This window comes from Gavia stellata, chromosome 8 (assembly GCF_030936135.1).
Source record: "Gavia stellata isolate bGavSte3 chromosome 8, bGavSte3.hap2, whole genome shotgun sequence".
Lineage (NCBI taxonomy): Eukaryota > Metazoa > Chordata > Aves > Gaviiformes > Gaviidae > Gavia > Gavia stellata.
Genome location: NC_082601.1, coordinates 35,194,544 through 35,220,981, shown reverse-complemented (window position 1 = coordinate 35,220,981; position 26,438 = coordinate 35,194,544). Strand labels below are relative to the sequence as shown.

Genomic DNA, 26,438 nt, shown 5'->3' with positions numbered 1-26,438 from the left:
AACTCTGTAATGCAGACTGACCTGCAACAATGCAGTGAATTAAAAGCATCTATATTGCATTAGGCTTCACAGCTGTAACTGTTCAGTTGCACATACAAGTTTAAAATGAGATATACAGTAAACTATTGTCAGACACATCCTGTGTCTAAAATAGAAGTAGCCAGAAAACCAGAGTAAGGACAAAAGTGTCAACTGACAGTTGCATTTATTTAAAATGGCAAAAGAATATTCCATTGTTGAAAAAAAACATTGCTTTTAAAACTATTTGCAGTGTAAAGACAAAGCCACGAATAAGGCCATTGCTTTAAATATCACAAGAAAATTTCACCCTGGTCAATAAAATTGAAGTATACAAGGAATGAAAACAAACTGCCACATATAGACCGTAAGTACAAGGTGTAGCTCAAGAAACAAATTACAGTAAAGATACACATTCAGCTAGTTATAATAATAAAAGCATTAAGTCACCAGTGGTGATATTCTGTAGCACTGTTAACCTCACTAACCCAGGGCACCAAAAGTAAGTCAGTTTAGCAATGCTTTCCATTTAAATACTAGGTTCTTTAAATTTTCTTTCTCTCGAGCTTTTGCAGGGGGCACATCAGTCTTCCTGGGCACACGATACTGAAGCAGCCGTTTATTTTCTAAGCAACAGCTGATCAATCTGGCATTTCTGGATGGTAGAGAAGTAGCTCTGCAATCCCTGAGTCACACTGGCCACTGCTGCCCTCCCAGCACTGGGAACAGGTAGCAGTGGGTTGAGAAGCTGCAGTAGCAACTGTGTCCGTCACAGATGGGTGGAGGTTGGAGGGGCCTCTGGAGGTCATCTTGTCCGACCCCCTGCTCAAGCAGGGGCACCTAGAGCAGGCTGCCCAGGTCCTGTACCTGAACATGGGGGATCCAGCACGACTGTTTCGCAGTCCCTCTACTCAGCTGCCTGCTAATTTGCAGTCTGGACTAATACATGCCCGTAGTCTAAGAGATGAGTTGCTTAAGACAACCTTCCCTCTTAACTGTGAGTTGTTAATTATCATCAAACATGCTGAGAAACACAAATGTGTTCCTCCTCTGGTGGAAGCACAGCTTCATCCTTTAAGTACTAAAGATGGCATATCCTGCAACTGTTACCCAGTACAACTTTATCACTTTCCTGTGCTTTATCCCTAACTGCAAAACTACTTCATTATCAAAGCCTGGAGGGTCTTCTAGCTATTCAAATCAACAGTTAAATAAATGCCCTCGTTCATACTGCATGAGAAAATTCAGTTCCATTCCACCTGTTACAACCTAAGTGGGGCATGTATCGTAAAAGATACGAGTGACCAGGTCCTCACCTTGGTAGATTAAGCACAGTGAGTAAAAACATACTCCAACCACTTTTGCACTCTTTTAAGAATAGGTTCTCGTTTTGTCTGATACTGCTACTAGACAGCATGACTGCAGTCTGTAGAGGCTTTAGTCTTGATTGTGCACAGCAAGTTGCAAGCTCAGCATGTGCCAATGCAGCTTTAAGGTGGTGTCCTAAGAAGTGCTCTTTCTCATAAAGATTGTGCTAAAGATCCTACACAAGAAGACCTTGCCTTAAGAAAGCAGCAAAAATGAAACGCAGATAACATTTTAGGCTTATGTTCTCTCAGTATTCCATGCCCTTAGAAAAGATAAAACCAGGACAAACTTCAGCAGCACATGGGTTCAGTGTGGCATATACCTGCAGAGTCTTTCTCTTACTCCTTTCTGTGAGGCAGATGAGAATTCAAAGCTGTGAAAGTTCTTCAGAAGTAGTTACGCAGAAGGTGCAAGCTTTCTGAACAGAACCTCTGCAAAAGAACTAGCTTTGAAGCCTTCTATGTACAGCCAACTGTTTTAAATGTTAAGTTTAACTAATCCCCTTAAACAAAAAATGTATGTTTCCCCCAATGCTCTTGCTGAGGACCTCTCGTTCCTATCCTCCTCCTTTCCTCCACTCCGGCACGGTTGTCTCGCTAACTGGCAATTCTTTAACAAAGAACCTCTAAACAAAAAAAGTCCATGTAAGGGGGCTACTCAGACTGTGGTTTATATTCCTATTAGTTAAAAATTGCTACTGGACCTTCAGGTTGAGAAACCAAAGGATCGAAGCGTGTCACCAAGTCATTGACTGCAGAGCAGGATGCATAAGCTAATCAGCTGTGTTGATGATGCAGTAAAAGGCTCAATCTTTAAGTTGAATATGCTGAACACATCTGCAACAGGGAAAGTAAATGTCAATTAAACAAGCCAAGTAAAGCCCCAATACTCTAGTCTTTGCTAACCACAGAGCACAACAAAGTCCTCCCCAAACAGCACCAGATTCACATCTTGGGATCAAACTACCATGGGGAAAAAAAAAAAAGCCATGCTTTAATTTGGAATTTTTTCCTGAAGTACACCGCAAAAGGACAACACTGCTCCGTTAACAGGCAGTACCTCGCCAGTGTTGGCAGGGTAACACCTCCAAGCTGCATACCTGCTCTGTCTTCCCTCCCTACCCCAGACCCCGCAGGAGGAGCACAGCGTTACTCCTGCCTCCCTTCCTGTCTTACCCCCCCCCCCCAAGATACACACTGGAAGCTTTGCTCTCCTGTTCTTCAAACAAGTGGAAAGAACAACTGATAGCAATCCCAGTCTAACCCTGGATTCCCAGCTTTTCCTACGCGTTTGAAGTGACGCGTTCTGAGGTGTTAGCTTGTGTTAAGTGTCCGATGTATGTTTGAAGGGAAAAAAAAAAGGAAACAAGCAAGTTCCAGTTCAACCCCCCCACAAAAGCCTGGTTTGTGATACGTACCACAGTATCAATCTCTGCTGGGTCTACCATCCGAGACACCTCATCAAACTCTTCAGGAGACATGGGGAGCAGGTTTTCTGGAGACTGGAGTCTGGAAGGGTGGCTAATAGAAGGAGAAGAGCAGGGACAAACCTTCAGTAAAGAAGTGCAGCACAGCTGGGCTGGCTGTCTCAGAGCTGATAGAGGAAAGATTTGACAGGGGCACCTACACCTTAAATACTGTGAAGAGACATGAACTACAGCTAAAAAGTTATGATCAGTTCCTGGAAATCCAGCATTTCTGTGGAAACTTACACTTCAGATACAGAGATTAACTCAGTCTTGATGTAGCCATTTCCCTTGGGACCATCCAAATCCATAGGCTCTGGTGCTTCAAGGAAAAAAAAAAAAATTTTGTTTTTTTTTAAGCAAGTTTACTTCACATTGCCATCTTTATTTTACCAAAAATAAAGCCTGTGACCCAGATAATGTGCAAGTCTCTCTCTCATGCATTTTACAGCACTATGGTAAATTTATTCCATTTTTTAGTCAGATTTGCCTTTTTACTCTTCCCCTATAGAAAATGGGGAACAAAACTTCCCCTGAAGTTTGCTGTAGCTGTATCAACACATCCTGCCAGGCCCACAGAGCCAGGCTCAGTCCTGTGTAAGTTAAATATGAGTCATGGTTCCAGCTGTTAGTGGGAACCTACTCCTCTGAAATAATCGCACAGGCTCACATGAAAGCTGAATTAGGGTTCCAGTGACAATTATGTTTTCAGTTTTTGATCTGACTAGATCTCATGTGGTGCCTCTTTAAAAACAGACCTTTTCTTAACCTACTAAAGCTTAGGTGCCTGTTCTCACCTTTCTGCTGAGCACCACTCAAGCATGGGTAAGGCTGCCAAGACAGTCCAACTGCTACTCTTTCTTTCCATGCCACAGAAATCATCCAGTGCCCAAGTATCTCAAGAACACACATCACACTTATGCTGTATGACCCATTTATAGCACTCACCCTCCTTAGGCCTGGAGTAGTATTTGCCAAAGGCATTGTCTTTAGGTATATCTGGGTACAGATATCTCAGTGGATTTTCAGGAATGTTTTCAGCTGCCATCACTTTGTAGTTGCGAATGATATCAGGGAAAGTAACAGCAGAGAGCTCCTTCTTGGTGTATGGTTCTACCGAATGGAACTGGGGCTCTGCAGATGAGAGAAGCAGCAACTCTTGAAGGTGGTTTCAAAGTTTTTTCTAAAACTGTCCAGAAAAGCTGCAGCCAATTCCACAAAGTCAGAGGTCACGTGAGCAAAAGGCATACCTGGATGACACCTACTGTGCTGCAGGTAAATACTTAACGACTGTCAAAAAGAACACAATTGTATTGTGGGGAAGGAAGGCATATGGGGGGATAGCATATAGCAATGGCTTTTGGTGTATTTTGTATTCAGAATGACTGGGGTGACCTGTCCGTGGAAATTAACTGTGATATTTCATTAACTAATTTAAGTTGTGCTACCTTTTCAACCCTCTTCCAAATGATGTAATTCAAACTCTATCGCCTATTAGGAAGTTTGATCCTAATACACCACTTGGAGCTCTTATGAATCATAAAGAGAGACAGATAAAGCCTCCCTGAATGCTCCATATTCTATCACCCTTCTTTGCTTAATTTTTGGATGTCTCAGGTATGAAGGCAGCAAAGGGAAAGAAATCAAGTACATTCAGCAGTTTCTCTTCCAGCTGCTGTAGATCTTGGGCTCACCCAAGTGAAGTGTCAACAGCTGCAGCACCCTGGCAGGTGGGGTTGATTTAAGTAGTATGATAAGGGAAGAACCCTGATTGGTTACAGGGGAGATGATATCTTTTTGCAGCTTTTAAGTTCCTAGGCTTCCTTGAAAGAAAGTGAGAAAGTAGTTCAGTTAACTGAAGCAGCAATCTCTTCATCAGTCCTTCTTCTGGAAATGGGAGGAAGGAGAACTACTCAGATAAATGAAGTAAGTGAATACATGGTTTACCTAGGGAGAATGTAGGAAGGAAGGAACAAATGTGTTTGACCATGGGTTAAAGAAAGCTGTTTGAGAAAGGAGTGTTGCACACAAGGTGAAGTAGCAAGAGAGAACAATAATACAGAGGGCTGAATAGGGCTATAGTGAACTTTTTCTGGGAAAGACATTTCTGATGGGGAAGGTGCTATGGGGTTGGAGGGGGATGCAGCTATGTATGTACTAAAGGCATCTTGCTAAGAGAGAACCTAAGGAGACAGGGGAGACAGCCTAGGCAGTTTGTCCTCAACAAACTTCCAGGCCGGAAGCAGTACCTGGGAAGTGTTACTAGTCCTAGCTGAAACCTTAAACAACCTACCATGTGCAGCTTATGAGTTACACCAAGTAAGGTATGTGTCTGCTATTGCTTGTGGCCTGTTGCTTGTAAGGGTGGAGACTGCTAGGGTAGTGTATTGTATTGGTTCTTGGTGTGAAAAAGCATAAAGGCGTGTTCTGATGTAAGCTTATACTTTGAAGACAAAGATGTTCTCTCTTACTGACTTACCATTTTGAGATCCTTCTACCCACGTAAATGTGATTGCTCCCTCTCTGCTGCTTTCACTGAATCTTAATAAAAATGTTCCTGGACTCTGGTCCTTCAGTAAAGCACGCTCTTTCTCTTTACTGATGAAACCCATGATGCAGCTGTAATGTTGAAAAGAAAAAGTTGAGTTTGCTCCTCAACATAGGAAAACTAAAAAGCTTTTGTCACTTAAAAGAGCTGAAGTACTTGTAAAAGCCTCACAGAAGGCTCTGCCCTGTGGAAAGCCGGCAGTAGGACTGGCAGGCTGGAGCTGCCCTGTGGAAGCCATGAATCACCACAGCTTCCCTCAGCGCGCTTCCTTTTGCCTGGTGGCTTATACAAACACTTTTCTGAGCTTGGAATAAAAGAGATCGTCTTTTGCTGTCAAAGCTAGGCTGTGGAAGCAGAAGTGAAGTTATATGTGTGTACTGTGGTCAGATCCCAGCTAGCGGTTTTAATTTCAAAAGTATATTAAGAAACAGTGGTTTCTCCTATTTGGCTGATGAAACAAGGTTTGCTAGCTACCAGATTGCATTTATACAGGTGTGGGGTTTATTTTATTCCTTGTGGACATTTTCTAGATGAGCTGTTAAGCTTGTGACTTCAACCCCCAAATTCACTATGCTCAGCAAATGTCACTGTGTAGGCAAGGAGGCCAATGTGGTAATTGTAAGAAATGGATTGGTCTGAACAGGTACTGGGGAGGGAATTGTACAAGCCAGCACTAGGGCATAACCCTGGTCAAACCCCAACTGCTTTTCTAAAAAGGTCAGAATTTCTTTGCGCTGCTTCTTATTCCTTAAAATACCCCATCAATAATGGTATTTTAAGTACTACTACTACTGTCCTTTTGACGATTAAGTTAGGGAAAGTGTTTTTTGCACAAAAAACTACTAAATAATCATGATTTTGCTTAGGGTTTCAGATGCTGTAAGCTGTCCTGTTTTATGGCATTTTGATTTTTTTTTTTTTAAATGGCATGCTTTAGGTAAAAAATGTGTTAGTAAATATCCTGAGCATAATGAAAGTCTTTTGCCCTCCCATCCCTCAAGTATGAAGAAAGACAAGTGTTCTTGAGGCTGTAACACTTATTCTTTTCTATACAAGGGGAGTCTCTATCCTAATGAATGCTATAGATTTGTCTCTCCCATTCAAGTACCTTTGCCGTTGGCAAGAGTCTTCCCTTCAGTTTCCCTTTTTTGCCTTTCTAGAAAACAAAGATCTGTGACTATCCAACAAAGCCAGTTAAGAGAGGAAAAACTAATAGTACTAAATCTCTGGTTTTGATTACATTCAGGATTTAACTTGCATCTCTTCTTTCTGTTAAACCGTAAGCAGGGGATTGCTCTCAAACTGAGAGCAATGATAATGCTATTTGAGACCATATACTATCAAAGCCACATGCAAAAAACCAATCCTGTAGGCACATAGCCATACTGAGGCGGAATACCAAATGGGGGAGAACTGCAACTCTACTTCAGTAATGGTGGCAAAAGATCCTGCTGCATTGGAGTCCACTTAGCCCTGAAATATGCAGGTTTTGAGCAGTGCAACAAGGTTTGTACTATAAAGGGCTTTGACAGAACTCATCTGGAGCTAGGGGGTAATAGTTTGAAGCCTGCTGCTGAATGTAGCAAGACAGAGGAATCCTGCTGTTGTAGATTCTGCAGACTTGTGGGATACTAGAATGCTCCACTGTGAATGTGCTATTGACAGGGTTTCATAATGTGGCTAAACCTAAAATGCAGGACTGTGACCCTGACTAAACTTGTTTCTGGCAGCAATTACTTCTGAAATCGGCAACACCAGAAGCAAAAGTTTACTAGACCAGTATTAAAGGGCAAATAGAACTGGCTTTCCATCTGGCAGAGTCTTACTACTTAATAATACTCTATTAAAATCAGCAAAGACTACTTTCTGGACTCATAGTGCAGATACAGAAGTTCAGAGTCTGGCTGCTGCCACCTAGAGGAGGCTCATAATGTTTGCTTGTGGGTAGGTTTTTTGTTTGCTTTTTTAAGACAGATGATTGCTTTAAGACTTTGTTGTAGTTCAGTCTTCCCTGTCAAACACGAAAGAGGCTCTGATCTAGGGTGTAGCAAGAACCTACTTACAGCGGGAGCAGAGGCAAAAAATCTAACATTCGAAGCCCTGCTTTGTGACTTAAATGGGACAGCTTGGTCATCTGACATCTTCGCTTCAAGCAGTTGCCTGACTAGAGGCTTCCTCACTACTAGAATTCATTTTCCTCAGATTTTTCTAGTTGTGAGTTCCGCTTTACTAGATCCAAAGTATCTGCACAGACAACCTCACAACCTGAGGATGCAACTGCTAGCCTAAATGAGAGGTCTGAGGCAATGACCATGTCTTAACTTCAGTCAGGTCTTACCCGTCATTCCAGAGACACAGGAGGTGTTTCTTAATAAGCTCCAGGATTCCCTCAATCCACAGCCAAAAGGGGAAATTTTTATCATTTATATTTTCCTGAAATTCAGAATATGGAAAGGCAGAGGTGGGAGGGGGGAGAACAGGGATAGTGAAACATGAGTGTTGTTAAGAGGAGAGGAAGCAAGCTCTCAATCCTGCCAGCATCTACTTGTTCTTGCATTTTTCTCCCCTTTTTCTTCCTTCCCACCCTTCCCTGTATTTTCATATGATTTTTTTTTTTCCCTTTCTGTTTCTCTACTCCAGAAGGACAGAAACTATTGGGGATGAAGCATGTACTGAATCTAAAGGCAAGAGGCAGTGGGAGATAAATGCCTGCCTGAGCCTATGGTACCCACAAACATGTGATCATCACCTCTCATGTAACAACACTGGTCTAAGAGCAGAGAATAGGCTCTGGTTCCTGCCTGGGCACTGTCCTTACTGGGGTTCTTGGACAGCCAAACCATCCTATGGGGCTTTTAACCAGGCTGGCTAGCAGAATGGCTTAGAGAGACTTTCTGTTCAGACTCGGATATCAATTCCTCATGAGACACCCATATTAATGAACCTGAGTGCTTGCAGGTCACTGGAGCTTTGCTCTTCCCCTGGAGTCTGCTCCTGCCTGCTGTCATCATCTGCTTATCTGTACCACTTTAGGTTCTAAAGCCAAAGAAAATGTGAAGAGTCTTCCTGTCTTGCTGCAGCCAGGGTTATGAAATCTCAGATGTGGTTTTCTGCCACCATGCTGACCCTCTTGGCTGCCCTGTGCTAATCCTCACCCTAATCCAGTTGCCCCTGGTCTGGGAAATGTCCTTTGCAATGACAGAGAAGAATTGTTCATCTTGCTGGGGTTTTTTTGGACATTTTCTGTAATACTTAAAATGGAGAACTATTCTATTACTAATAATGAAGATGCTGTTTGAAAGACACATTTTTCCGTATAGTTTATGTGGCTCAAAAGCAATCTCAAAATAATCTACTCCTTACTATTACATGCCCTTTTTCCACCTGCTGCTGCTACTTTAACCTCCCCACCAAAACCTCCCACAACCATGTAAGCTCTAGATTAGGGTACGCTACAGAAAAATAAAGCATCTGGAGGGGGACGACACCCCAACAAACCCCACAACAAACCAAGACAAAGCTCCCTCTTCCATCTCAATTTTTAAACTGTGTTCATACCTTGCAGAATCTTGTCCAAGGAATAAGGCCATCGTGAGATCCTCCGCTTGTTGGCCCTGAACAGAATAAATTGACTTCAGTCACGTTCTGTAAGTTACTTAGTAAGGCTGAAAGGAAAGTACTTACAGCACCAAGTTCTCAGTGTTTATTTACAACTCTAAGCTGTTGGACCAAGAAAGAAGAGAAATGGAAGGCTACTGTATTTTCACGGCTAGTGCAAGGACAGCTTGCAAAGTTCCCCTCTGGAGAAGCTCACTGTATCAGAATGCCTGGGTGTATTTAAATGGACTTTGCGTAATGGGAACCAACTCACTCTGACACTTTCTATGCTGTGCTACACCTAACACTTGCCAGTTTCAAAATGCTTCCAGGAAGGAGACTGAAACCTTGCACATCTCTTCTCCAGCAAAACAAGAACACTGCAACCCATAAGCTTTTCTGTAGGAGCTCAGCAGACCCCACATCATCTTTCTGAGATTAAGCACTTTCCCGTCTCAATTCTGGTGACTCGTAAGCTTTTTCCCCAGAAACTCTTGACTCCTAGGTCTGCCCCAACCAGAGACTCATCTCATTCCTGTTCCAATCATTTCCCCCCACCTTGTTTTTATGTCAACAGTGTTTCACAACCACATCCAAACAGTAAAGAAAATCTTATGCTGTGACTACAGTAGCTAGAGCTCTGCAGACCCTGACTGTATTCAGAGCCAAATTCTTTCCATTACAGATAATGCTATGGATTTCAATAAAGTCAGAAGTACGCTGCTCTTCCCTCTCGTATCTCTAAAAATAAATGGGGTTGGGGAGCTTGTTTCTGATGCTGCTAGTGTGAGAGACCAAGGTTCTGTCAACTTTCAGATCACAAAAACAGCAGGTGAGTTGTATCCTGGCACCCTGTTAGATTCTGTGTGCCCTTGCACTAAGGAATACTGAATACATAGTGTTCAACTACCTGGATTTTTTTCAGTAGTGAAATACTTTAGCTGTAGAGATAAGATTTAAACAGCATCCCTATTCTTACCAAAGCTTGACAAAATCTTTGAAGTTCTGAAATGCAAGTTAACCATGGAAATATGTCAGTGGTCACTTTGTCTTCATGATGGTTAATTAAACTAAAAAAATTCCTCTCCTTGCAGAATTCTGAAAAGTAATCTATTAAATCAGTAAGTTTTGTCAGATCTTATGTCTTGGGGAAATTAGAGAAAGGGAATTAGACTGGAATGCTATACTTACCACCTGGAACCACTAATGTTAAATCCCTTTAAGCTTCAGGAAGCATTTATATTTAAGGTTAGTGGAACATACTGAATTAATGCTATTTTTTATCTAGAGTCTACTATGCAAACTCAGTAGTGGTGTCAAGTGCTCTGCCTATCAGGCAACCTGACAAGGAGTTTGGAAACAAAACTCATGGCTGATTAGGCTTTTACTAAAGGCTCTTGTCTGGGAGATAATCAAATTGATATCCTTTAATAGTTTCATAGTGTTTGCACTTTGATATTGCAACTGTGTTTATGCAGATAGAGTAAAACCCCACTGTAGCTGGGGCCATGTATGAACTTAAAATTAATGGAGACAGATTTAAAAACAAAACCAAAAAAGTGCCAAGAAACAGCCACCTCAAAGATTGACTAAACATGTGCGTTATTTCAGTAGCTCTTCAAAAGGCAGAAATAGTGCTTATCTGCACTGCCCTAATGCATAGAACTCCTAAGTTAGAACTGCAGATTTTTTCATGACCTGACCTTCATTTACAAACTCTACCATACTGAAAACTGGAAAACACTTCATTGCTACAAAGTGATACTGTGTGAGGGAAAAGGTGTGTGAGGAAATGAAAACTTAAAATAGACTGCAGAAAAGATGTAGAATCAGCTTCAACTCAAACAGGCCATCTGTGATAGAAGCAGTCCATACCAAGTAGCTTCTCTCCCAGCATGCTCAGCTGATCTGCATTAAGTCCTCTCTTTGTTACAGAAGAAAACTGCCAACTCAGAACTTCAGAAAGTTTAGACCACTTTGCATAAGGTGGATTCAGAAAGAAGGACAAGTTCTAGAATGGAAGGGAAAAATACAATACAATCTATAGTTAATAAACATTGATTTTTGGAATGCCATTTGAATTTACAAAAGTGTATTGCCAAAACAAAATGCCAATTTAAGAATGGATGTCAGCTTGAGGCAACTCTGGAATAGCAGGCTGCTATTCTGACAGGCACTCTTTACCAGGAAAAGCAATCTCTGGGACTCTGCTTTGGACATGTCTTCTCCCAGTAGGCAGAATTCCTAGATTTCAAATACAGTGCACTTGAGTATTCTTGAATGTTTATTTGGTTTCTTGTTGTGTACTGTATATACTGAATACAATGTATACTATCCTTATGTGGGTTTCAAACATGGCTCTGTTTAGGATAGGGAAGTGCTTCTCTCTACGCCTGAAAGCCATTAAGAGTCATCTGCATGGAAAAAATGCAGCAGTCACTTGTATACAGACACGCTTGAGAATTACACATGGTATTTCTGATACAATTTTTCTTTTTTGCAAATACCTTGGGATCAGTAGACAGCATGTTGAACCATAAGATAGAAGCCCATCCACTTGGAAGCTGGCTCACGTTTGAGATCACAACAATGGGAAGGGATGTGGTCTGAAAGGGTCACAAATGGAAACATGTCAGACTACCCTGTACCCCTGCTGCAGTCCTCCTCTAGATTACCCACAAACCCTTTTCCCTTGTAATTCCCTGCTCGCATGGTCTTAACTTTTTTTTCACTTGAATTTGTATGTAGGGAAGAAAATGTCAGTATGATGAAGTACTAGAAAGACTTAGGTGATTTTGTATGATAGACTTTCATTTAGTGTCAGTTGTGATAGCACTGATAGTAACAGTTGCGTTCATATCAGTTTCCATTTATTTCAGAAACAATATGCTATCTAGAGAACTTAAAACACATGGTTGGTTATCAGACACTTTACAAAGCACATCTACTCTTATTTACTAAGAGATCTGACAGCATTCTCACTGTATATGTCTACGCTGAGATGTTGTGAAGTGTCATTCATAATTTTGAAATAACTGAAAGTGCTATATCCCATACTTTAAAAAAAAAAAGTTTAGATTGTCAGCATGAGTGACATATAGGAATTTAAGTCCACCTGTTTCATCTAATACATACCTCTAGATCTACTACCAAGCCAGGCTGGCACAGCTGTGTCTCAAAACTCAGAGAGTGAAGTTCTTCTGTGACAATGAGAGGACCCTTTAAAAAAAAAAAGAAAACAAACCTTTCAGGGACTGAAAATTGCTTGGGGGGAAGGTAAGGTGATTCATCATGGGGGAAAAAAGCCTTTTCTGACCAAGGTTACTTGCTCTAGACCTCAGAAACAGTTTTCAGGTCTAAGTTAAGTGACAATGCTAACTTCCTAAAACTGCCTGTTAGAATGGATACTCTCTGGGCACCTTTTTTTGTTTCTTACCTAGAAGCCAAAGAAAACCCATCCTTGCCAGAAAGTCCTGTTAAAGCTAGGTGCCAGTGAAGGAGAGTCCAGAGGGAGACCATTCTGGCAGTAGTTCTCACTTGTAGACACCTCCTACATGGATCACTTCCTAGAAACACTGAACTCCTCTCCTTTTGATCTGTCATCCTGTGTTTCTTCATGGGGCTGAGTGGAGCATTGTCTTAAATACCCAAATGCCTTTTCAGTATTATGCAAAAGCTTTACAAACAAGGCTAGTTCTGCTTACCTCGTTTGTTCTGCTTCCTGCATTTTTCTGTTCTTTCAGTTGCTGCAAATGAACAAAAAAAACCTGTCACTCATTTACATCAGTGGTAAGGTAGGAAAGTGGTAGAGGATGGAAATGTTTGCATGGTCTAGTTGCTCAACTGTATGCAAACTTGCTGCAGTAATGTCTAATTCTATTTGGTTCTAAGCTGTGGAAGCCAGAGGATTAAACTGTAGGTAACAACTACTCTTTTATAAAATACACATCTGTGAAAATAGATACTGCACTGCTATGATGTAGTGCCTTTATGTAAGAGGCTTTATAAGAACAGAAGCAGTATGAAATCAGGAAGGATCAGATGAAATACTGGTTTATCAAAGTACCCCTCAGAATTGCACAATAAAATCCAGACAGTGTTCTGGACAATGAAGGGTGGAAGGGAGACTTCCATGTTTACTGGTTCAGGACTTTCTTGTTGTAATGATGGAACCGATCTGATTTATCTCACAATCTGCAGATCAAAAGTGTTGTATAGCCTACTGAAGGCACTGAATTTCTTGTTGTGGCCCACTCCTAGACAACTTTCATCTTCCAGACTCAAAGCTCTTTAAACTACCCCAAGCTTTCCTACCTATGGCCTTCCTCTAAAAGGTCCAAACCAGCATTTCTAGGCTTCTTTTTCTTCCTCTTCCAAAGAACTCATTGCAATGTAGGCTGTATGGCAGCAAATACTCTTGTTTGCATTTCTGGCCCTACTTCAGGGACAAAAGCATTTCAATTGAAAGAAGCCAAAGATTTCAAAAAGGGAAGAACAAAGAGGAGAGATGATCACAGTTCCTCTTTTACAAAAGTGAACCATGACTTCAATAACAAAAGCAATTTGTTTCCTTCCTACCACACCCTCTACCCACACAATTAAATGGATGTGTCAATAAAAGAAAAAAAATCCCCTACCAAGTGCCTGAATTCTGCTGCTAGACTTCCATTAGTAGATTCCTCCATGTTCATTACTTTTGTGTTTGTTCCCAAAATATTAAATTTCCTGAACCTTCATAAAGAGAGAAAATAATTGAGTCTCAAATTTATTGAAAGAACCCAACATCAATATACCAAACTGTGATGCCACATACCCTTTGACTGAGTTCTTCTCACTTACATCTCTGTAAAAAAAAAAAAAAAAAAGGCAAAATAAATCTTTTGACGTTTCTGCCACAGACAGAGAAAATATGTGTGTTTGTTTTCGTAGCTGGCAGAGCTGACTGAGAACTAGTAAAATGCTTCTGTGAAATATTTTGTGCAAAAGAGGAGGCAATTGGTTTAAGCAGTCAAAATAAATACTGTGCTACACGGTCTGTCTTTTGCTGAGGCTTAAATTTTGCTATGGGGGCCTTATAATCAAAGAAAGTCCTTTCTACATAGGTTTTTAACTCTTGTTCTGAAAAGAAAAAGTAAATAGTACTGTCATTCTAAATCTGCTTTCAAACCATACAACTTGTTGAATAAATTGCTGCATAACTTGAGTTGGTTTTCCCACCACTCAGGATTTTACTGAGTTGCACTATATCTGGTGCACTTCTCAAAGCCTCAGCTCCCACATCCACATGTGATTTTTTTTTTTTCCCCCTTTCCTCATTCCATGCAAGTTTCTGGACCCCAGAGCTGTTTCAAGTGAACAGAATGCCCCCTAAAGACTTGAATGGGAAGACAAAAACCCACCTGCCTTCTTAAAACCACAGCCACTGTGGTTATTTTGGAGAGCCTGTTACATTTCTTCCCCTGCCCTTAAAGTGCTAAATTCATCTGGATGGTATTGCTTACAAAAGATTGGTAGTAGTCTATTTAGATTGCTGTAAGTCTTTCACTAATTAAGAACGTGTTGTATGTTAAAGGTAGACTGTTTACACCTCTAATTCAATGATAGCTTTAGGATAGCTAGATTCCTCACTATAGGCTACCCAAAAAATAAGGTATTTTAAAGTTATGACTGAATTATGTGATTGAAAACAGCAGAGTTCAATTCTAAGCTCTCATCTAGTGCTAACCCAAGTGAAATACCCACAACAGAGAAGTGGTTTAGCAGTGTGCGTGCTGCCCAGGTGCTGCTCTGTGCCTAGACTGATTTAGCAGTAGTAAGCTCTCCTCAGTGCACTTAAGTGGAGTTGGTGGTGAGAAGCTGAGGCTGTCTGTACTTTGTGACATGCCTCTAATGGCAGAGAGAGATTTAGAGCAAGGGCATGGGTAAGAAAAAGGGAGGATGTACCTGCTGCTATGGAGAACCAGCCTGCTCCTGGCCATCTCAACACTTAAAATGTGACTGCCATTTGGACTTCTGAACATGGGGACTGCTTACCATTAATGTACACAGGGATGAGAAAAATGCAACGTACTTATCAAATAAAACTTTCACTTTCAAGTTGTAGTTCAATTCCTGCAATTTCACCAGCAATCTGGAAAGAGAAATTTTTTTTTAAATGACTGCAATTGTAGAAGACAGGTTTTCTATTGCGTTGCTTATCATGGATACACTTAAGCTGTGCAACTTGGGGCCACACAAAGGCTCCAAGCATGCTCCATACAAGATAGCATTTAGAGAGGAAACTAGATGGGCAAATGAGTTATTCTTTTGTATGACAAAGTGGTCTGCATGTGTCTTCTGCTGTTTAGTTGTGCTTCTTACGTGCTCAATACCCCCCCCACTTCTAGTAAAGGGTAAAAGCTGAATGCAAGTTAAACTTGGCTAGAAGCTATCCCCCTGCCACATGGCACTTTCCTCCTCCTCCTGATCTTAGCACCTGGGCTAAGATGCAACATGTGCAATCCTCTCAACTGTTAGAAGCCAATGACATGAAAGGCTTACCAGAAAACAAGAAGAGGGAAGGGGAAAACATACCTCAGCTTTACAGTAAACTGTACTCCTGTCTTCAAGACTAATGGCCTCTGAGGATGTGTTGGCATGCAAGGCTGCCTCTCTACCACAAAGGAGCTATGGAAAGAACAGATTAAAGGCACTTTGATTTATCAATGTTGTCTTTAAGGAGTAAGAAATTTACATAAAGAGTGAACTTTAAAAAAAAAAACCAGTCATTTTATCAGTAGTACTATACACTTTGTTCATCAAATTTCTACCTACACAGAGGTCTGTGTGTTGGTTTCTTTCATGTGTATCAACGGGGCTAGAAATACTGCAAGTATAAAGTGATTTCATAAAGGTTGGCTTTTCCTAAATGCATTGACGGCTTGAGGAGGGAGAGTGTTACCTCAAACTTCCCTGAAATCAAACAGCATGTAAACACTGTGATGTAACTAGCATAATTCAAGTGAGGAGTGTTGATTCATTTGCCACTCCCAGCGCTTGCTAAATTTTTACAGTTACAGTGCTATGTAACAACACGTGCCCAAGAGCTAGATAAGCTAGCTGGGGATTTGATGAGGGCTAGCTAACGTCACGAAGCAAACTCCTGAGGCTATCCTGTTCTGACACACCCCAAACTGTTGCTGTCTCGGGCACCTTTTGTGTTAGCACTGTGCTGTGTAGACATAAATCCTGAAGTATTTCTACTGTTACCAAGTTCTAGGCAGCATGGAGACTTTCCCTTCCGCTATACTCACAGGCAAGATAACTAAACAGTAGCTGGATTTCTACAGCTCTTCCTCACTGCCTTTGCTTCATTGAAGAGCAGTACTTGTGTTTTCCAGTTGAAGATTAGTGGTCAAAGCATCTGAATGGGACTCCGGAAACCTTGGGTTCTAGCCCCCTATAAAGGGTGTTACCTGCTGCATCTAAGCCCCTGCTCTTATCTGCTTGTTTCAAGCCCTCTGCAGCATGAATTTTTGTCTACTGTATGTTTACAAAATGGGACTCTGATTTTATGTGGGGCAACTACCAGCTACAGTAACTTGCCTCATAGAGGTAGTACAGAGATAGGGCTGGCCTCCCTGTGCTGGAGACAAAGAGGATGCGTCCAGAGACAAAGGGTTGGAGAAGCTAGCGTGTATTTATCTAGGGCATAGCTTGGTGCGGATGGTTTCTTGCCTCCATTTACTTGAACTTTGCAGGGCTGAAGCTTAAAGCAAGAAATGGACTAACAGACTAGGAGTTTGATTCTGTAATCAATGCATACTGTAGCATAGCTCCTGCTAACTTAAATGATGACTGATCACAAACCCTTTCCATGGGCCCAAACCTGTGGAAACCCTAGATAGGGTAAATCTCAAAAGTGGTTATTTAGCTTAATGTTTGTGACAATCTTAGGAAAACATCAGAAAATGCAAAGTTAGCATGCAGCAAATATTGAGGGGACAGAAGGGAAGGTGCTCGCCATCCATTTAGTCACACAAACAGAAAAAGACCTTTCTTGTCTGTTACCTCTGGATGAGTTGTTTGAAAAGACTGTATGTTCGGTCCTGCAGAACTTGTTTATTTTTTGTGATGGGATCAGGGTCATAGGTAAACTTCTGTTCCAGTTCCTCAAGCTTTTTGAGCTGCTGACGAACTTGCTGTAGACTTTCAGCAACAATGGTGAACCTACAATTACACATTCTTATTACTTTTAGCATGTTTTTGTATTGTAATAATGCTGAGATGCCAGCCAGGTGACTGTCCCTAAGGGCTATGCAGTGCACAGAGAACACTTCTTGCTCACTGGAAATGTGGTGAGGTAATAAAATCAATGAAATGTAGTTACGCTGTGACAGAATGAACATGCATAATATAAATAATCAGTATATTTCATGGATCTGGTGTTCTTTCATAACACACTTCAAGTTCCTGTCCAATGCAGTCCTTGACTAGAGACTTACCAGTTCTGTAGCTGGTCAAGACAGGCGTTGGGTGGGCCACCAATGCATGCAGTCTGTTGCCTGTGTTTCCACTCCACCAGCTCGTCATTAATAAGAGCGCTCTGAGTGTGCTCTGTGGTGTTCAGCAGCTGTACTATCTTGTTCACCACTTCCTATAGAGAATATTAAATTACCCTGTTTATTAAAAATACTTCATACAGGAAAACTAAGTACTGTTTTGGCTACTGCTCTCTGTCTTGCAAAACTCTGCAAGGACCTCAAAGTAATAGTTTCTGTCAACAGAGAATGTTTTCTAAAAACACCTGCTTCTTTTAATATGGAGTATGTGCTAGGTCAAGTGGAGAAACAAAGTATTCAGTATCACTGAATTCTTAAGAGCCAGTGTCTCACATCCATGTATGTCCCAAATGTGTATCTGGGATCACCCAGTGCTTGCTGTAGATTTGAGCACTGCAATGAGAGTAAGCACATTTAACTCTAATATAGCTGCAAATTTTTTAATAGTTTTTTCCTCAAGAACGTGACTATGATATGACACCTTTTCCCTCTCATTGTTCTTTTGGCTTTACCGAGCGAGCTTGATAAACGTGGCTAGAAGAGAAATAAAATTGCTTATAGAGATTCTAGATTTCCAGTCAGGATGGAAAGAATGAAATCTTAGTTCAACTGATAGTAGTAGAAGAGTTTTTTTCTTTAATATGATTTATGTCAACCCAATGAAAATGAACAGGTTTTCAAAATAAAGTGCTGTTGCCTTCTGAAAGAACACTTGAGTGCTACCTTTCTCTTGAGGTCAAGTGATAAAAACATCTTCTTGAGATTCATCTGTTCTTTCTTATATTCCTCCTGTGACACACCATTGGACTCATGCTCTGTAAAATAAGTCCAAATTGTGAAGGTGAGACTGAAGGACTGGTGAAGTATGGGTGAGGGAAACACTGTGAGGAGACCTGCCTGGCATGAAGTATATATTTAAAGCTTAAGGGAGGAAATATTTACTGCCTCCCAGATTTTTTTGATTCCTCCTTTCCCCCGTCTGAAAGGACAGAGTCTACGCTTAAAGCACTAATGCAAAGAAAAGCCACTATCCCAGTGAAGTAATTAAGACATGAATTTGCTTGCTTTTTAGAGCAAGAACCTGACTTAAAATAATTATATCGTGTAAAGATACACACTGAGCAATTTGTTCTCATGCTGGCTTCAGACATGAATCATTCATATTGCTTAACCTGGCAACAGAAGTTAACTGTTTCAAAGGAAGGATGTTTACAGCCTCCTGAGGGTAGCCCGGGCTGCCAGATCCTACACAGTTGCCCTAGCTACTACCTCTGACTGCCTACTGACCTTAAATTAGAGGTTCCTGTCGGCCTCACAGAGTACTATCTGCCCCCAAGTTCAAAGAGCAAGATCGTGGCTCAGTGCTCCCCTTTGTATCTTCTGAACACATCCCTCTTCTGAGGGACAGTCGCCTGCCAATTTGTGTTGGTAACTGAAGCTTTTCTTAGAAAAAAGTAGTCAAAAAGAGAGACATCTATATAATGAAACTGGTGTGGACTACAGCTGCATGTGCTTCCCTCAGTACACAAAAGCCTACAAAACTTGAAGCAGGAAGGCATTTGTGAAATACAAGATGGCAAAGAGAAGCTTAAACTTAACTATTTAGGTGCATGGTTGAACGGTCACAGAGTCTATAGGGTTTGCTGTTTCTAGTGGCAAAGGGATGTAAAGGACAAAGGAATGCTGCGTTAACAAAGAGGCTTTCTTGTAAGAACAGACAGATGCAGAGAATCCAATTTTGGGAATTTAGGTTTCAGTGTAAAGCAGAATTAATAAAAGAGCGATGTTACCAGGAAGTTTGGCTGCATATCGTTAGGTACAGGTTCCTGACATAAGACAGAGTTTACTCTTACAAACTACATGTAATAGGGTATGTCCTTGATAAATTACTGACCTCTATTCTGCAAGGTTTTACATTTAAAGTCGTATTCGTCTTGCATATCCTCTAATGTCTTGATGTCTTGCTCCACGTCCTATAAAGCACAAATGAAAGTGGCCACAATTATTCAATACTTTCATGAAATGCAAGACTACTTCTGATTAGGAACAGCGTGGTACCAGCCCTTTACAGAGATGAAATCCAGTTTTGTAGCAATGCCTTCTCCTGGAACTCCCTAACAGGAAATATCCCTAAACTTAAACACTTCTATTTGCTTTCCCTCCCTCCTCTTGGCTAACTAAAATCTGTTAATTATAAAATATGGAAAAGCCCTCATTGTCTAGCCATATAAGTTCAGACCTTAGGAGAACCTAGGCTACAGTGGAAAAACTTGGAACAGCACACAGCATTTTAAACAAACTTTCAAATTCTTAGGTATTGCTTGGAAAAAAGCTTTGTGTCATGACAGTACCTGTGAAGACAACAAACATCTATATGCTAAATGAAAATCTATCTTCTAGTTAACAAAAAATTGATCAGTATATGATTTCTTAAGCATTCTTCCTCAGTTGCTAGTATTTCAGATAGGTAAAATGATTTTGTTGCTAAAATTTAGGCACAGAAATTTGATCTTGCTAAATCAGTCAAACACCAATCTGTATTATGGTGCTACTGACAAATAATTACTTTCTATTTTCATACAATTACTGGTTATTGACTTGAAAACCAAACTGTTACCTTATTTTTATTTGTCATTTTATAAAGTCTTATGTACTGGAAGCTTTTCAACATCTGTGAATCAACAAACGCTACTTTAAATAGCTATACTATACTTACTATAACACTGTTTTTCACAGCCTTAACTTTCGCATCAAGCTCCTTCTGCTTGTCCAGCATCCCAAACACAGTGTTCTGTATGTTCCCCACTTCCATCTGAGGGAAGCAATCAGAACAACAACAGAAGTCAAACCAGAGTGACCCATGACAGCAAATAATTTTTTCATTAATGTAAGTTAGTGGCTTTTGTTGACAAACAACCTGATGAAGCATGGCTTGTTCTCATAAATCATACTAAGGTTTCATAACGTAAAATTGAGTTCAGGTGAATTTGCAAGAAACAAGGAAGGATTAAAAATGCCTGTCGTGTGGTGATGCTGCACTTTCTAATCATAGCAATATAAAGCTATAAACATATTCTGCTTTCTCTTGGCACAAATAAATTCTTTTGTTTGCTTATCTTCATGTATCTTCTAAATATATTTAAGAAAACATTGACTGTGAAGGCTGGATGACATCCACATCAAGTATTAGATTCATCTGTAGAGGATATGGGGAGAAATGGGCTAAAAGCAAGAAAAAGATAGGTCTGTGTACAGGCAAACGGGGCAACTTGGTATGCAATTTCTTTCCTACAGGGCATTCAAGCACATTTTAGATTTCTGTACAGTTTCTTTGAAAGCTGACCTCAATGTCATTCAGGAAGTTTATTGCATGACATCACTCAGGGAGAGTTGCAGTAATGTGAATGGTACTATTGGTGTTACAAACTTGCTGTTCCTCTAATGTGGGATAGTCAGGTATGCATTGTTGCTCTGATTAACACTTAAGGTCATCTAAAGCATTTATTTGGTAAATTGCCAAAGGTCCCCCCCATCATAGACTTCAGTCAGACTATTAAGGCAATCTGAGCATACTCTAACATTTGAGATTCTCCTTTGTTTTTTATGATGCTTTTATTTGTGCTTGCTCTGTATTTTATCTTCTCAGCTTTGGGAAATGAGAATATTTACCAGAAAGCAGAGGTAGGGCGTGGTGTTGTACCTAGTGCCAACAGTAAGTATAGGAGGACTTATTTCCCTTTTTGATCACCCAAATATATCGCATGCTGGAAAGGCAGTTGTGAGTGCTTTGTCATGTGCCAGAACAGAAACTGAACAGCTGTGCTGCAGCTACGAGGGCTTGGTCAGAGTCACGTTTTTAGGGGACCTGTTTTGGACACAGTTGTGTTAGGCCCCTTCCCACTCTAGGGCAAGTTTTTGAATGTGTGTTAGCAAAGGGAAGTATTTCAGTATCAGCCCTTAACATGCTTGGACAGTCATCATTTTAGATGTAATCCACTGATGTAATAATAGCTATATATTTTGCATGCCTTTCCCAACTGCAGAATTTTTTTTATTGCAAAACAGTTCTCCTTGCAAAGGAAAAAACCAAAAAGATGGAAAGTCAGAGAACAGATGACGAAGGAGAAGAATACGGCTTTACCTATGATTCAGAGCAAAGAAATAGGCTTCATTTAAAAAACAAAAATAGAAATACTTAGAAATAACTGGGAAGAACAATGATGCATCATTTTCCTAGAGAGACAGTCCAAAGAAGCACCAAGGCTCAGCTGCTTAATACAGAGTAAATTCAGGAGTAAAATGCAGAAGAAAAAAGCTAAAATCTTGCTGGAGAAATAAGGCAAGCACTAATTATTAAACTGTAATAAAATCTGATGGGCACATCAGGCTGTAATACAGAAGCATTAAAAAAAAAACAGTGTAGCTTTTACATCACTCAAGGAATAAAAATTACTTGCTGGCCATTTCCTCTCTGAATGCTTCATACAGCACAAACAAGCCACACTGTCCAGCTGTTATGTATCAGTATTCACTCTTCTGTCTTAAGAAACATATTGTTGGGCAGAGATGACAGCTTGTTTCCTCTTTCAGTTGTCTTCCACTCCCTCTGTCACATATAATAGTAAAGGGTAGATACAACTGTGGCAGACATTTCAAGACTGTTACCTGATTTGACAACTGGGCGCTGTTCAGTATTTTCCTCTCTTCTTTCAGACAGTTGTAGATGATCATTGCCATGTGTATTGGGTCTTCTTGGAAGTTATCCTGGTGTTAGAGACAGTCTATTGTTAAAGTTCATACCCATAATTTCTTGTCCTTCAGTAAACTGATTGGCAAAAAGATTCGGGGGTGACTGTGTGTGAGCCTCGAGGCACACGGTCATACAATGCTCCAAGACTACAGAGGGTGCGACAGCTGCAACCATCTCCAAGAATGAGTTTCTATTTTTGTTCATTAGTGTACAAAGAGATGGGACTTGGCACAAAACAACGAGTCAGAGACGTTACTGGGAGAAGTGAGATACTACCCTACATCCTCTCTCTCGAGCCATCCTCCCACACCTTTGAAGTATAGCTCCTGGTTTTGAAGGGCAGTTCTAGTTTGACAGGTACAGCTCTTGCTCAGTGATGTGAAGGAGATACGTTAGCTGCCACTTATGAACACACAGTTAAGGCTGGATACAAATTCAATCGTATTGTTTTACATGCATACAGAGTTGAAACATGCTCTGGACTGAGTACTGCCCTGCTCTGCCCAGGATGGTGCTGCCCTGGGGGGGTCACTGAGCTGTACCAGCCTTCTTTGACTGATCTTTCATTGCTGATCTATAGTTACTATCAGATAAGTACAGCCTGGTCATGTTCTCATCTCCTCAGAAAACAGTTCCCTAGTCACTGACTTGCGGTGAGGAGAAGATAGGCATGTGGGAAATGGGCTGTGGAGAAGGTGACTCTATGGAAGATCCTCTGGCATAGAGCCCTACAGGGAGGGGGGGGAGGACTGACTAATGAAAGTAATTAAGTCTGCTAAGGGTATGTTCTGCACTGCCACTTGGTATCAACTGCTTTGGCCCTTTTCTTTGTCAGTACAACAGAATGCACAGAAGTGCTGTCTAATGACAAGTCCTTTGCTATTAACTGTAGTTCTGCAGTTACATGGGAAGGATTTCTTCCCCTGTGTTTCTTCTGCATCAGAAGCTTATTAGGACACTGAGGAAACCGGCTGGGGAAGGGGTGGGGTAAGTGAAACTACAACTTTCTTTTTCCTAGAGTTCTTGGAAACTGTAACTGTACTGGTAATGAAACTGTAACTTTCTAACTGTAGCCAATTAAAACAAAAATGGAGCAACATTTGAATTCTGGCTTTTAAATTAGGATTCTCACACATTCTCTGCAACAATCCCTCATGGCAGGGTAGTTTGCTTAGCGGCATCCAGTTGCACTACTGAAGCAATTCAAGCAAATGTATAGGCATATACCCCAGGCATACCTGAAGATTACGTTTGCTTTTCCTTATGTTGTGTTGCAGCAAAAAGTTGTTTTCTATCAAAAATCTACTAAATTGATCATCAAGCTGTGACAGCAGGTCATGGAATAACACCGTAGCAAAAGATACGTTGTTGGCTGCATGTTCCCTAGAATCATTTAAGGCATGCTTGTGTTAAATACACTTCCAATACAACATTCAAGAAATGCACACAGGAGTACTTTATTTTAATCCCCAACTCCAGTTGTAGTAACGCAAGCAGTAAGAATTACCTTCAAACATAGGCAGTTTCATTCTCTCAACTTCAACTTCCCTTGATACAGAAATGTTGTTTTTCTCTGTATTATTCTTGCCACATTCTGTGCAACTTCACTTATTCCGTGCATATCAAGAAGCTAAAAGTGAACCTGATGCATGTGCATGATGTACCACTCTTCTAAAAGAAGACACTCCACAGAAATCTTGGCAAAAGGGCAAAGTCCGTGAACAATGAGAGACTGAACTGCCACTGTAATAACTGATCGGTCTTAAAACAGCCACTTTTGTTACAGACCCACAGAGGGAAATATGAGATGGTACACTTGTTACTCTAGGTCTCAGGTCCCTCTAGAAAGCCCTGAAGAGGGGCAGGAACACAGGCTATAGCACCCACCCAGCTACTGAAGCATCCTACCAGCAAAGATTCACCTAGAAGCTTGCTTCCTCATTTTTTTTCTGTGGCCTGTAACTGTGTGTGTGATAAGCAATGTTCTCGTACAACGGGAAGGCCAATTTCTGTGCTTACCAATCCTGGTTTTCCAGCCACTGTGCCAGGTACTGCCTGATCTCCATAGGAAAGCTGTCATCGTATAGCTGGTGAACTTGCTCCAAAAACTTGGAATCAAGTTGCTGTAGCTGATACCACTGAGTCATCCTAAGGAAGGGGAAAAAAAAATCAGTGTAAATGTTTAAGTAGTTTCTGGGCTGAACTAGTGAAAAGTAACTCATTTAAAGTTTTCATGAGCATTGGCAAAATTGGAGGAATAGGAAGGAAAAGTATTTCCAGCAAACAAACATTTTTTCAGCTCTAAGTTTTAGAAAGTTAATCATTAAAACTGAATACAACTTCTACTGTGCTTGTTTCAATTGGATTTTTTTTTTAAATTAAGACAGTGCACTGTTTTGTGAAAAATAACTCACAGCTAAATCATCCTTCCCTACAAAAACTTGCATATTTTTTTTTCCTTTGAACCCCTTTTCACAGCATTCAGGGTACTGGTAGTAGCGTTAGCAGGAATATGGGAATGAGGACCTGTGTGTTTGATACCTGTACTCTGCAGGATCAAGATCCTGTATGTGGAGTTTGACCTTTTGTTGGTACAGATGTACTCCCCATCACCAAGGGTGTGAGTGGAAAACCAAAGAAACTTCTAGGGGCCTGTTTTCAGATGCTGTTTGTGTCCCCGCTTGCCTGCTCTGAAAATGGACTAGATCTCAAGTCATTTTAAATGGAGAAGTACTGGAAAGATGTTTTTTCTACTATATGCTTTAGTTCCCATGATCAAATTTTTCAGGCTAAATTCAAGTAATCTGTGCAGCAGACACAGGTTATGGAAAATGAACTAATACAATTAAAAGAATCTATGCTGTACAGTAACACTTATATGACAGAGTGGCTGATATATGTTCTGATGGATGGTCTCTGCAGATCTGTTACAGTCTCCTCACTGGGCTGCAGGTTAGTGTCTTGTAGTGGACATGGCCTGTAAAGATATGTCCAGGGAACAGTCCTGGCTGAGAACAGGGGTGGTGAGATGCAAGTCCACTTTCATCTGCAACTTTTAAAAAAGGGTGATAGGACGTATCCAAGGAATAGGGCAGCACTGGGGTGAAGGACTATCTTGTATACACATGGCTTCCTGCCAAATCCCTTTAGTGTTTGTATGCCACTTTCCCTGGGCTCCTGGGTGGCATGTGCTATGTGTAAGAAGTGAATGAGAGTTAAAAATGCTATTATGTTTAAAGTGAGGACTTTGAGAATTTTGATGTGTGTGGGATTCAGAGTACAGGTAACACAGCATTTGAGTATGCTGTAGTGGCATCAAGGCAAACAGTTAAATATGACATTGGTGAGGAAAGCTGGAAGAATTTGCCTAAAGGCATGAAGGTAGTCTGTTTTTTTTTTTTTTCCCTAGTGCTTAAATGAAGATGTACTCTGATCTTCCTGTGTCTTAAAGCAACCAGACTGGGAAAGGACTTAGGAGCAGTGGCAGAGAACTATCCAAAGAGCTGGTTACAGAGCAACAAATGCAATCCTTGGGGATGCAAGCAGGGAAACACTGAAAAAGTGGGAAGTCAGCACCTTTTGTGCAAAAGGTGTTAGACCAATGCTGGGATGCAGGGCTCAGCCTGCCATTGACAAACTGACAGCGAAGTGGTGTAGGACGGACAAACCCATTTTGCTGTTCCGCCTTCCCTTGGGTAAAGGCGGTAGGATCACAGCCCCTGTATGTCTCTGGAGAAAAGGGGTCCTGCCGGAAGCCCCTAAAAGGGTGGCTTATTTGCAGCTGTGCGGGCCTGTGTGCCCCGCTAACACCCGTGCCCGAGGGTGTCCCCCACAGCCGGGCTCGGCCTCCTTCCTGCCTGCGCTCTAACTGCGCTTCCCCCCGCCGCCTACGGGCAGTCCCCTTCTCCCTGCCCTTCCCGGCTGTCTGGCGGCGGTGCCAAACCACGCCATGGCAAAGGGCGGGGGACAGCCGTCCCTGCCGCCCCGGACCTCGCACGCCTCCCCCGCCACGGCGGGGACGCGGGGCGGACGGCGCTCCCGCCTGTCGTGTCGCGGTCCCCCACCCGCCCTCCGCGGCCGTTGGCGACCGTTAGCCCCCGCCCGCGCGCGCCGCCCGCACTTACTCGTGGGACGAGGCTGCGCTCCGACTCC

At 41.5% G+C, this 26,438-nt stretch overlaps 1 protein-coding gene across 1 annotated transcript; it reads right to left on the bottom strand.

Annotated features, from left to right (window-relative positions):
* Positions 1-188: 188 nt before the first annotated feature.
* On the bottom strand, positions 189-26,438 carry STAT1 (signal transducer and activator of transcription 1). Its single transcript, XM_059820721.1, has 24 exons — positions 26,411-26,438; positions 24,306-24,434; positions 23,525-23,669; positions 22,202-22,300; positions 20,253-20,348; positions 19,431-19,509; positions 18,260-18,351; positions 17,480-17,631; positions 17,046-17,204; positions 15,570-15,662; positions 15,067-15,126; positions 13,810-13,839; positions 13,634-13,727; positions 12,701-12,742; positions 12,132-12,215; positions 11,504-11,602; positions 10,872-11,007; positions 8,958-9,013; positions 7,738-7,832; positions 5,331-5,470; positions 3,800-3,985; positions 3,098-3,173; positions 2,804-2,906; positions 189-2,222 (listed from the first exon to the last, which is right to left on the bottom strand). The coding sequence occupies exons 2-24, from the start codon at positions 24,431-24,433 to the stop codon at positions 2,199-2,201; spliced, it is 2,268 nt and encodes a 755-aa protein (XP_059676704.1). The 5' UTR covers position 24,434; positions 26,411-26,438; the 3' UTR covers positions 189-2,198.

What these genes read in the sequence shown, in the direction of transcription:
- STAT1 (XM_059820721.1), bottom strand. Translation starts at nt 24,433, where the DNA reads ATGACTCAGTGGTATCAGCTACAGCAACTTGATTCCAAGTTTTTGGAG. An exon ending in GTGAAAGTTTTATTTGATAA is followed by an intron (nt 13,840 to 15,066) that starts GTACGTTGCATT and finishes TTTTTTTTACAG; the next exon opens with AGATGTAAGTGAGAAGAACT. An exon ending in CAGCAGAGATTGATACTGTG is followed by an intron (nt 2,223 to 2,803) that starts GTACGTATCACA and finishes TCCCTGTTGCAG; the next exon opens with ATGTGTTCAGCATATTCAAC.